The 12,669-nt window shown below is 49.1% G+C and overlaps 1 protein-coding gene across 4 annotated transcripts in view; it reads left to right on the plus strand.

Moving 5' to 3' along the window:
- The window catches only part of FAM219A (family with sequence similarity 219 member A), a 143,026-nt gene that overhangs the window by 107,338 nt on the left and 23,019 nt on the right, over positions 1–12,669 (plus strand). For all 4 annotated transcript variants that reach the window (XM_090037573.1, XM_090037572.1, XM_090037570.1 and 1 more), the window contains one exon: positions 12,253–12,355. In XM_090037573.1, coding sequence (XP_089893699.1) covers positions 12,253–12,355 — 103 coding nt within the window. The remainder of the gene's footprint in view (positions 1–12,252; positions 12,356–12,669) is intronic.

Below are 12,669 nucleotides of genomic sequence, written 5' to 3' on the forward strand. Positions count from 1 at the left end.
AGCAGAAGCACACACCTGACAAGTCTTAGCTAATGGCTGAGCAAATACAGGTTGATTTTTCCCCCTCTTTGATGGATGCAGCCAGCCAGAAGGAGGAAGAGGGAGGCAGGCATGTCAGGCTGCCAGAATTTCTGCCTCGCTGGGTGGCTGAGATGAGTGGGTCGGATAGCAGGGACTCTGCCAGTTCTGGGTACTCTCATGCATGCCCTCGTGAAGCCAGCCTGCTGCTGGGAAGCATATTCAGAAATCCCCCCCAGACTTAATTTTACAGTGGAGAGATGTGGAGTCCCCCAACGTTGCACTTTCTTAGGGGGACTAGCCGTGCTTCAGCATCTGTTCTCCTCTGTCCAAGAGTGCAAGCATTCGTTTTCCAGGCAGCGCTAACCTCTGGTGTAGCAGTGCCCTCGGGGCACTCTCCGGCAGCCGGCCTGGCCTGCATTAGGACAGCTCACCTGTGTGCGCTGTTCCTCAGTCACATGGTGCACACAGGGGACAACAGGATGAGGAATTATGTGTGTTCTCTTAAGCCTCTTTGCAGTAAATGCCAGTAAAACCCCACGTTCCCACCTTGGATGTCAGAGCTGTAGGTGAGTGTGCCCGTCTGCAATTCTGGTCTCTGTGGGAGAGGCCCAGTTCGCTCTTCACCTTGCTCTGAAGGTGCTTCGCTGCACCTGCAGCTGGGCCCCTGGCAGCAGGGACATGCCTCATCTCGCAGCTGGCTGGCCCTTCCCTGCTGCAGCTCTTTTTGGTGGGAAACGTGTGTTTTTCACCCTTCTGGCTGACAGTTTGGCTCCCCTGTGGCCATCTGCTTCCCAGAAGTGACTCAGGGGTGTGTTTTTCTTTTGGGGACCTTCCCCAAAGCTCCACTTCCCCTTCTGAAGTGTACGTAACCGCTGCTGTCCATATGCCAGCAGCACGTGAGGCCAAGAAAGAGCAGAGCAAAGGCAAGACCTCTGCAGGGAGCAAGTACCTTCATGGAGGGTCAGCTGGGGGCTGAGGGTAGTTCCTCCTCCGTCGCAGGAGTAGCCTCACCCCCAGCTCCCACAACCAGGAAAGGAGGCAGGCAGCAGAGAAAAGGCAGGTGTGAAGCAAGCAGGTGCCTATCCTACCTCCGCCAGGAGACCAACACTCGGAGGGCAGCAGAAGAGCTCACACCAGCAGCCACGGGCTGAGGAGCTGAGCCACCAGACTCCGCTTGCAGCCAGCTCTAGCAGGTCTCCCCAGGACTTCCAGCTGGCGTCCCTAGCTTGCAGCTGCAACGCAGACACTAAGCAGGAAGGAGCAGAGGGATTTCGTTTTCACTCCTTGAGATTCCCAGAGGGAGCTCCCAAGGGACAGAAGAGGTAGGTGAGCCCAGTCTCTTTGAGGACAAGGCACAGCTCTCATCTCTTCAGATACTCCTGGCCTGGGTTCAGTTTTTCTCCTTCTGAAGCAAGATCCAGAGGGGGAGCATGCAGCATCTGGCCAGACCCCAGCCCTAGACCCTTCTCCTCCTCTTCTGGGTGCGGTGTGGGACAAAGCTAGAGAAAACTAAGGCATGGGTCCAGCTGCTTCTTCTGCAAGAAGCATGTTCCTGTCCCTCGGGGGCAACAGGTAATGCCTCCTCCTCCACACTGGGAGAGGTACTGCCAGGAGACTACTAAAATGAGAAGCCAGACACTTTCCATCTGCGTGCTCTGAGACTGTTCTCAGGATCCCCAGGGCTCTGCCATACGAACTGTAACTCCAGCCCTCTACTCATGCTCTCTAGGAAGAGCAGCAAAGACCAGAAAGGGGGTGTCTAACCACATTGGTAAAACGGGTAAAATTGTGGCTGTTACCCCAAGCTGTTCCTGCACCTTGCTTTCACCCCTGCCACCCAAGCTTCTGTGGCTGCCACCACCTCCCCTTGGCAGCAAACTAGAAGGATGAAAAGCTGCACAAGAAGACTCTGACAGTCCCTGTCCTGGACCAATCCTATACCACAGCGTGAATCCGAGAAGCAGCAACCTTACAAAAAAACTCCCAGAAAGCTAATTAATGAGAGTTTAATCAGCAGATTGGTTCATCATAACCGTATTAAATAACTAAATGAGCTTTGGGACCATTTGTCAGAGGTCCAGACAATGGAAACCTCTCTAACGAAGAGATCAAAATGGTAATCCTGTTAAAGGAATAGGTTTACCATGCATAAAGGCTTTGTAGTTGAATTGCCGCTGCTCCCAAGTACTTCGGATTCAGGCTGATAAGCAGAATAGCAGTAACATAACACCCCAGGCCCTTCTTAGCCTGCTGTCTTGCCGAAGGTTCACAGTAAATCCATCTAGTGAAAGTATACTCCAGCAGCTCTGCTCCAGCTACTAACATATCTGTGGGGCTGCACTCTTACAGTTAAACAGTGAATTTCTTCCTTTAGCAGAGAAAACACCTTAGGTGCTGCTATCTACAATAGTTAATTGTCGAAGGATTGGAACATGATGAGCATCCACTCAGCTGGGATGCTTGCTAATCAATTCTGGTCGGATTACTCCCTCTCTTTTCCTTGTATTAAGTACAGACTGCCATATCACTGCTAAGGGCTGTGGAACAAAAATCCACAGGTGACAGGAGTTTTGCACTGAGGGTGACGGATATGTAACGGGTCTGCATTCTTGTGTTTATACCCAGGATCTCAAATAGGTCCACGACGGTCGCTTAAGGTGCCTGCAGTCAGTGTAGGGAGAAGGAAAGGTTTGGAGTTCTGCTCAAAAAGAAAAGGTACTTCAAACAACGTCAACCCCTGTCAAGTAGAGCCTCTGTTATCTGTTTGCTTTCAGCTAGCGGAGGGTGATATAATGGTCCAGTAGCACAGATAGTCCAGACAGCAGTGCTGCTTACTAGCCAGGAAATTAAAATTTCACACAACTATAACCTTTGTAGAGTAAATTAAGTACAAGTCTTTTATAGGCTGTAAAGCATATACCTTAGCTCATTTTGCTATCATTCAGCCCATATTTTAGACTTGTGGAAGTACGTAAGATTGGCTAAATGTCTGTGCAGTGCAAACCTAGCTATCCAAAGCTCCATTCAAGCACTTTGATATGAATGGGCACGGAGTCATCACCTTTATAGCTGAAGGCTGGGAATGTTTCCTATAAACCTTGGGAGTGAGCGGGTTTATACAGCACACGCATCACTTACCCTGGTAAAACACATGTTAAGTTATACTCTCTTACACGCGTTGCTGGGCTTGAATGTTTCTTTATGCAACATCAGGATCCATTGCATACCAATTTTGAGGCACATACTGATGTTAAATCTATTTACCTGATAGATGGTTATTATTGCACAGTTAGAGTGTCTGGTATTTGAGATGAAGACAAAGCTGTTCTCCACAGAGTTAGTGTGCATCTAATGGACTTTTCTTTTTTTAAAACTTCATAATGCTGCAGTCGAGCTGGGCCAAGCAACTGGGTGTCTCCAAAAACTTTATTAAATTTGAGACAAAAATGATGAGTATGCACTTGCAGAAACTGGTTTCAAATTAAATTGCTTTGCGTTTTTTGTCGCTTTTTAAAATGGGGCAGGCAGCAGAGTTCAATTCTGAATTATGGAATAAAAATCTGCAGAGTTTGGGGCATGTCGAACTTCTCAGATGTGTGTGTGCAAATAATGTAACACCTCCATCTACTTGAACTTTCCTCCTCTGGATGGTGGGGAAGGGGTTTTCCTAAAGTAATTTAAAAATGGCCAAAGAAATCTCTTTAGAAATGTATCATTTGGGGAAGGAAAAATGCTGTTGGGACTGAACAATTGTAAACTAAATGTATTTGGCTATAGTATAATGCTGAGGTACCATCCACCATTCACAAAAGTGGAAATAATCTGATGTATATTATTTGTAGTATCTCCTGGTTAGCAAAAGCAAAAACCTCCAGCTACTAATCCAACATCTAAGAGGAAAAATCAGAGGAGGATGTCTTCCAGTAAAGGTCCTCGAGCACCGGAGCTGTTACTGGTGTTGCCTAGATCCTGTCATGGTAGACACACTTGCAAGCCATAGGCACAGGTGCTGCAAAGTCAAGTGAAGGGATATCATGGCTGTCCATTGCTCGTAGGTCAGCATGCTCTAAAGGCAATAGCTGGGAAGTTATAGTTACATACTTAGTTATATACTGGCAACTGCCATATCTAGGAGGCTGTTCTTGGATCAAGTGTAGGACTAGGAGCCAAGAGTCTCTGAGCTCTACTCCCAGAGCTACCGTAGGTACCGGTGTCTCTCCTACCCCACCTCCCCTATAGTTCATAGCCTTAGGACTTTCTTTACCAGACCATCAGCTCTCATGGAGCACCTTACTTCCTTGGATGTCAGAAAACTGGGCAGACTGTAAGGACTGAATGCCCAGGGGAAGATTGCACCCTGTTATGAACTCTGTGCCTTAGTTGCCTCCTAAACAGAGGCCAAATAAACTATTATCTTATTTTTTTTTAAAATAGCTGTCATTCTGCAATGGCTTATCCTTCTGCTGGATGAGAGTTGTGCCTCACCTTCCTACGGAGGGGCACAGACAGTATTATCAGACTGGCAATGAGAAGGCCTCTCCAGGCACCACTTGGGAGGAAGGGACTCCTTACTCAGTGGATAAACCAGGATTAGCTCCGTGGGCGCATCTGTGCAATCTAATGCAGCGCTGTGCAAAGATACCCAGGCTAGCTCAGGTACCACAAGCAGCATTTGCAGGAGTGGGGGGCAGATGAATATACCCTGCTTCCCCACAGGACTGGTTAGCCTGGGCAGAACACCATGCTACCCCAGCCCTACTGGTCCTGGTCCCTGAGTTTGGCTGTTGGGAGCTATCTTGGAGATCTGCATGGGAGTGAATAGTGTGTGGACACATCCTGTACTGCTCAGTATGTAAAGCATAAATTATTTGTTGCGCTAGCTGTTTAATTAGAAGCGGAGGCCCAGACCCTTCGTGTTGCTAATGGATGCAGGCATGGCCTTTGTGTCCCCCACATCAGAGGGCAGCTTGAGACTAGCCAGACCCTTCTAGTGATGTAAAGCAGCCTGGCTATGAGCAGTCCAAGGGGACAAAATGACAGGCAGAGTTCAGCAAGGCATGAGGAAATGCAGCTGACATTTTCTGAAGGTATCTGTCTGTTTGCAGCCCTGGTACGTCAGGGAGCTCTGAGTGCAGCTATATAAGCTTGCTCTTATGGGTCACGTCCTACATTTAAACATAGCCAGCTGGTTTCCGCAAAGCTCCTTGGGTCAGCCGAACTGAGGGGCTTTAGCTAGAAACACAGAAGGTGGCTGAACTGCCCCAACTTGGAACCTCACTTATTCGAAACTTCACTGAAAATGCGTAAGCACGTCTGCTGCAAGGAAGAGGTATTTGAGATAATCAGGGCTGTTCTTTGCGGCGTATAAATGTCAGTCCATATTCCCCAGGTGTGTGGAGAAGAGCAGCCTGGGAACAACCCGATTCTCCTCCATGTCCTATGCCGCCTGGCTCCAGAAGTGCAAAGGCCGGTCTCTTCGGGAGCATGAGGCATTTTCCAGCTCCCATGCGAAAATGCAGATCTCACGATGGGCTGCTTTGATCGCTGCAGCAGCAGAGTGCAGAGGGGTTGTTTTCCTCTGCTCACCGTACACCCATACTCAGTGCGCACACACAGCTTCCATCACAGTGAATAATGGAGGGGGAAACGGGCCCTGAAATCTGTTCCAGAAGTGACGCAGTTCTGCTTGACAAATGGCCTCTGTCAGAGGGGAAGTGAGTGAAGGTTTTCCTGCTGGCAGAACCCATGCTAATACGCCTGCACTCAATTACAAGAGTAAAGCGAAAGTTGGGTCTAGGAGTTGCCGTCAGCATTTCATTCCTTTCCCTTCCTCGCTCCAGACTCCATTGATCATTCAGCAGAATATGACCAGACAGGTGGATTTTATTCACTGTGCACTGTACATGCGCTGCTCCTTGCGGGGCAGACCCAGGTAGCAATTCATCAGGGGATGCATACAGCCCTCAGCCTCTGAAGTGCTCCCGTCCATTGACAGGGCAGCAAGGAGTCAAACATCTCCGACCACCTCATGTCCTAGGACCCAAAGATGGAAAAAGATCTATTACATCACAGAAAACCAATTTCCCTTTGTCCTCCCAGCTCATCAAATCCCAGAGGCCTATGCAATGTGGTTCCCTGCAACAGAGCATTGCCTCTGGTTAGTCCTCCAGGAAAGCAGGACTGAGAGTGAGAGGAAGTGTTTTGTAGGATCGGAGTCTTAGCACAGCTCCTTAGCATGGGCTAAAGGCAAAAACCTCCCGCCTGAACTTTGCACCTTTTGCTTCAGGTTTGCAAAATTAACACTTGTACAGAGTACCGAGGGTTTTCTATATCATGTTCTGTATTACAGGCTTTGTCACTGTTTTGTGCAGAATACTAAGCTAGCTGAACACAGGGCCTAGCAAGCATATACAAAGTGGACTGACTTATGGAATACAAAAACCCCATTCATTTATAGGCCAGAGTTCAGTATCAGAACTGGTTATGATTTTTTTAAGACTGAAATCAAGAGGAATAAATAGTTCCTTGGAATTGTTTAAGCTGCAAATTTATAAACCGGCATGTCTGGCTAAACCTGTTCTGCATCAACTCGTCTGTCTATTTATCCTCTCTTCTGATAAAAGGAAAAAAGCAGGGGCATGGAACAAAACTCGAAGGCATTCACTTTAAAATGAAAGCAGGACATACTGTTTTATTTAATCCCTGATGACTCCACGGGACTCATTGCAGCTAGATCCTCTTGAGGCAGCCGGCTTGGATAGGCTAAGGAAAATAGGCTTATATGTATGAGAGCATCCCCAAGTATTAGCAAAGGTGTTTTTGCTTCCATTCTGTGAAGCATGAGCTCCTCCAATGGAGGCTCCCTCTGGACAGTGTATTCTGTATCTGGCCACTGCAGTGGCTCTTGCCCCTTTCTCTGGGGCACTCTTCAAAGGATCTTGCAGCACCCCAGGGTGCCGCAGCATCCTGGTTGAGTATCCCTGGACCACTGTTTTAATCATGTCATTTTAATATGTTCCTTTATGCTAGGGAAATGAAGCCTTCATTACCAATAAAGCTGCTTCAGTTGCCTTGCCCCCAGCAAAGCACTTGTTGGAGATGCACTTGAAGTAGACACTGGAGATGTGCACTGCGGAGTGAATTCTTCATTGCTCCATTTGGGTGGCACTATTATCCCTGTATTGCAATAGTGTTTTTAGGTCTGGTCCTCACTGTGCTAAGCCGTATACAAACCCCTACCAGAGATGGTCCCTGTCCCAAAGAGATTGCATGCGTTGTCTCATCTTTGGCAGCAGATGCAGAGTCAAGAAAGAAGCCCAGGGTAACGCTGGCGCCATTTTGAAGTGACAACCCACTGCCCAGCTTTTGGAGAAAACGCTTACAGGAAACAACCTGCCTTCCTGGCCTCTTTGTGCAGATCATCCTTCTTAGTGAAATATCGGAGCATTGTGTGAATGAGGGAAGAAACCGTGCTGCAGACTGCAGCAGTGCGATAGTGGATGAAGGACAGGGTGAAAAGGGCCGACGTGGTGGTTTGCTGAGCCCTGTTCTACCGTGCTCCCCCTCTCCCGCAGTCCAGGGCAGCTTGGCAGCGTGGCAGGGGGATCCTGCTCCCCCTCCTCCTTTGCACATGCTGTCCCACATGTTTTCTGACTGCATAATGTCAGCAATTAACATAAATGGAAGCAGTGCAGCCCCGTTCCCCAGGGTGCCAGGCTGAAAGCACATCGCAGTCTGCATTCTCTGACCCATCTGCCCATGTGGAAGCAGAGCTGCCACTGCCTTCCACGTGGGTATACGGAGCCAGGTGGATTAGCCCGAACGAGACAGAGCCTATTAACGGCGAGACAGGAAGTTCAGCAATCTAATTGAGCTCCTCACAGGCGCCCCGTGAGAGCACACGGCACAGGCAGGCAGCTTCCCGGCTCCCGGGGTTTGAGCACAGCACCAAATGCAGTGGAAGCTGGGGTGAGTCATGCCCGCCTGCTCCACTCAGCCAGGGATACACAGGTGTCTCGAACCCGCTCAGCCTCCCAGAGCCACCTCCCAGGAACTAGATGACAGACCTCATTGGCATGCATGTTTACGGTTCAGTGCAGTTTACATAAAAGGCATAAAATCAAAGGGAAGTGGCACGTTTCAGACACTGTTTAATGGTTTCCATGGAAGATGCGGCCTCATTATAACACTGCCCTTCTGTGGAATTGGTATTGACTTCTCCGAAATAGCTGAAGAACAGCCCTGTGTCTATTCCCCAGGTGTAAAGACCCTGTTCTCTTCAGTGTCTGCCACACAGGCTTTGTACTGCTCTTTAAACAGCTAAGGCACCCAGCATAAAAGCCTGGAAGGGGCTTGCAGGGAGTCAGTGCTCTCTGGTTGTTCTCTGTTCACCTCTTGTTTCAGGGATCTTTCTCTTGCTTTGCTGCACAGAACCAGGAGCTCCTGCCTGGGATCTAACATTCCCATGGGGAGTTATCCAGAGTTCGGCAGTTCCTACGACCCCTTCTTGATTAGCAGGAACCGATTTGCCAGCTGGTTGCTTTGCAGCCTTATGAAGGTCATTGCATGTGTGGGGAATGCATTGCATGTGTGGGGAAGGTTCTTTCCTTGGTAAGAGAAACCCAACCCCAGTAACTGCAGAAGATGAAGGGACAGGCTGTCCAGGCTAAACCTTCAGTTGATCTGATCCCCTAAATTCAGCAAAGTCAGCCTCTGGAGGGGAGATCCTTAAGGCCAGTCCAGGTGCTGGTGCGAGTGGCAGGGTAATGCAGGAGGTGGGACTTTTCCTGCTCACCTGCATGTTGTGCAACAGGTGCAGTTTCTTGGATGAAACAAAAAGTCGAGGTCCTTAATGGACACTGCGGGGTTCCCAGGTCCTTATGAAAATAGCAGCCCTTTTACATTCAACAGGCAAATAGTTAACAGTGGCCACAACACAGGACTCCCATCTAGAACAGTGCCCTCCCCCCTGGGCTGCAGAGTTCAGCTCTCTCTAACTTATTCCCCTTTGTACCCCATGAACCTTGTACTCTTGGCTGTGCAGGAGAGGCAAGAGCCCCCTCCCCAGCCTAGCATGTAACCTTCTAGCCAGGCCATTTCCTAGGAAGTGGGAGAGGTGGGTTTGAATCCATGCAGACTGAAAAGGGTCTAAAACCCAGATCTCCCACTTCCTGGGTGAGCGGCCTGGACACTAGGCTACTGGGCAAAGGCAGGCACCATCTGCATCACCAAAGCCCCTCATACAGAAGGCCTGCTGGGTTGTAAGCTGAAGTCAAGGATCCTTCCATGATGCATCTCCAGGTCAGATGCCTCCGCTCCAAGGAGAAGCAGGGGTTCAGACACCCTCCTGGATGTGGCACTCCTTCACCTGCTTTTACTGAGCATCAAAACCATTAGGATCATCTTCAAGAGACACTAGTCTCCCAACTCACTGCCCAGGAAGCATAAACCCCCTGGGCAAGGAACCTAAATTTTAGACATCAAAATGCTGAGGTGGACATGCCTTAGAGGGCAGTTCAGATCTGGCTGCTCCCCAGACTGGGACCTTCTGCAGTGCACAGAAGCCAGCGTTCAGCTCCCTGAGATCCAGCGGGTAAGCACCCAAGGGGATCAGCGGCTGCTGGCTGGGGATATTTCGGATCACTTCTTGTGGGTCAGGCACCCGAGCTCTGTCCAAGTCCAGTGATGGTCAGAGCCCAATGCTTCAAATTTTCAGAATCTCAAAGCTCCCATTTTCCAAAAGGAGCCAGACATTAAGTACCCAGGACCCCTTCATCTTCAGTTTGCCTTGGGCACCAAGGGGCTGGAGTCGCTTGTGATGCTGGAACCCGCATTCCTGTGCCACTTCTGGAAATGTCACCTCCAAGCCACAAAATAGGAAGCCAAGGGGTCATGGCAGAGGCAGTGGATCATGCAGGTCACAAACACGTCTCATATAACAGCACTGTCATCGTTGCCCATTTGCTTTATGAAGTTCAGAGGTTGCTGGGTGTTGTACGGAGAAAAACCTTGGCTTGCTTTTGGACTGATTGAACAAATGCATCATCTGAAATGGAAAACAGAACTGGTGCTTGCCCTGTGCTGTCAATGGGAGGTAGAGAATGATGATCCGTGTTGAAAGCTTGAACCTAACTATCTTACAGCAGAAGGAGATCAGCAACAAAGCATATGATCCCCCATGTGTGAGTCAGGGACCTGTTGGGAATCATGACGCCTCTTAAGCCCTTTATGGCTTGTTTGTAGAGTACTCATTTCCCTACACAGGCAGAGGCCCATAGCCTTTCCACAGTTTAAGTTGTAATTAGGTTCCCCACTAACGCCCTGTGTTTCCCCCCATCTTTATGTGGTGTAAGAATATTCGTTGCTGAGAAATCCCAGTCTGGTTTGGAGCTGCGGCCACAGGAGGTTGCTGTGGTCTCTGTCCCACACCTGACCCATGTAACTCAGCCAAAGGAAATTACTAGTCAATCCTGTTCCTACAAAGCCCGATGGAGTTTATTCACCGTTGACATTAGCGGGATCAGAATTGCATATGGTCCAAGCAGGTGTAGGGTGCTCCTAAGTCCTGATACCACATTCATTGCCACAGGGTCTGAGTATCTTTTCTGATTGCTTTTGACATGTAGGGTCCTTCTGCAGCTGAAAGCAGAACTCTTGCTGCCGTTCCCTTCTTCACCCGTCACACGTTTCCCTGCCCTTGTCCCCTGCACTCAAGTCACACAGATGTTCCTAGCTATGGGGCTGGCTTCCCTTCAAGAAAGTGCTTCTCTCAAAGAACATGTAATAACAGCTTTATTTCCTCTCACCCAACAGAGATGGAGCACGCACTAGAGCACTGCAAACACTGCAGGGAGAACCATAATCACAAGAAAAGTTCCCCAGCCAGTAGCACTGGGAGGCTCCAACCCAGCCTTAACTGCCCCATCATTCAGGTGCAGAAGGCCAGAAGCTTCCAGCATGTCTTTGAACTCCATCAAACTCAGAGTGATTTTATCTGGCTCTTCTCCTGGCTGGCTCCAGACTCTGTTTTTTCCTGGGAGCCCTCGCTTGCCTTTCAGAACAAAATGAGGGCAGTTAGCCCCTGTCTTCTCTGGCAAACTGCTAAGGCAACCCAACTGATTTCCCCAAGGAGAGCAAGAAAGGAACATAAAGCAAAATGCTGCAACATAAAATAGACATAAAACAGAGGAGAAAAATAGCAGATAGGGCTGCTTCCGTATGCTGTCTAGATCCCATTCTTGCAGCCACGCCACAGGCAACGCAAGTTGTATCAAGTACAGAAACAACCCCACTAAGCATCAGACCACCCATCGCAAGCCACCTGCACCCTTTGGTCTTACTTGGGTCAGAAGCTTTCCTGTGCTGGGTTGAGGTCTTTCTGCAAGGGTGGTACAGCATCTGCCCTCCGTCCTTGTATCTCTCATCTCTTGGCACCCCCTCAAGTATAAATAACACCGAGCTATGGAGGGCCGAGTTTTGGGGCTGCAGGGCCTGAATTATACTTGCAGCTCCATAGGTGAACACTTTTATTAGGGAAGGTGATCATAGCCTGTCCATAGGTAAAGCTGACTTTGAAACAGCTCTGCTTCCAAATCTACTTTCTGCTGTTCTGTTTTTCAATTCCCATCTCATCGACAGCTAGTTCATGCTCTGAAAAACAAGTACACCGAGTAATGTTCTGCAAATAGGACTGCAAAGTGCTTGCTATTTTAAAAAAAAAGGCAAGGAAAAGGTGCAAAGCAACAATGAGATTCAATTGGGGGTAGGCATGTGAGCCCATACCTGGGGACAGATAATAAGCAATACAAAGCACAGAAGGAAAGAGTAAGGAGCAAGGCAATAATGCTTCCTGAAGCAGGAGTAATTAGCCTTGCAGGGAAGTGGTAACTTGATGTTAAACACTAGATTGGACTAGAAAATGTATTGTAGACAAGGACCCTGCTTTGTCAGGAGATTCTCTTGCATCATCATTTTCTGGTAGTTCCTAATTTGTTCTCATAGCCAGGAAGCAGGTGATCTCAAGGGCTGGCTTCCCATATCCGCATCCCCAGAGTAAGCTCTAATGCAGCTTGCCCTGCCCTCAAGCCAGGCTCCGGAGATAGAGAGCACCCGTTTCCAGGCATTTCTTTTTGCTGCACCTTTCACCAGCTCAGGATTCAGCTTTGTAAGCTGCAGGGTCGCCAGGCAGTTGACATCGCTCACCTTGCTCTCACTTTTTTGTTTCCTGTGCAGAGAAGCAGCGGGAACTAGCTCGGAAGGGTTCCCTGAAGAATGGCAACATGGGAAGTCCGGTTAATCAGCAACCCAAGAAGAACAACGTGATGGCCCGGACAAGGTAGAGTATTTTAAGTGTTCAAGTATGCCAGGTACCACCCACCCTGGAGGGCTTGCTAGGAGACGGGGACAACCTTGGTTCCTATTTGCATAATGCTGAGCACGCTGACTGTCGGTAACAGTAATGCCGGCTCTCTTGGGATCCGACAGGCCCCAGGCTCCATCTGCTGCATTGCACTAAATTTCTCGGGGAGATACAGACAGCAGCAGGGCCCAGAAATGGTGAAAGCTCGCTTGGAAAGGACTCATCGACTCCTCTTGAAAGGAAGCCATCGGTCCTGTTGAAAGCAGACTAAACCCAAGGCTCCATTTGAT

Source organism: Crocodylus siamensis, chromosome 3 (assembly GCF_052110815.1).
Source record: "Crocodylus siamensis isolate JL-2025a chromosome 3, ASM5211081v1, whole genome shotgun sequence".
NCBI classification, from domain to species: domain Eukaryota; kingdom Metazoa; phylum Chordata; order Crocodylia; family Crocodylidae; genus Crocodylus; species Crocodylus siamensis.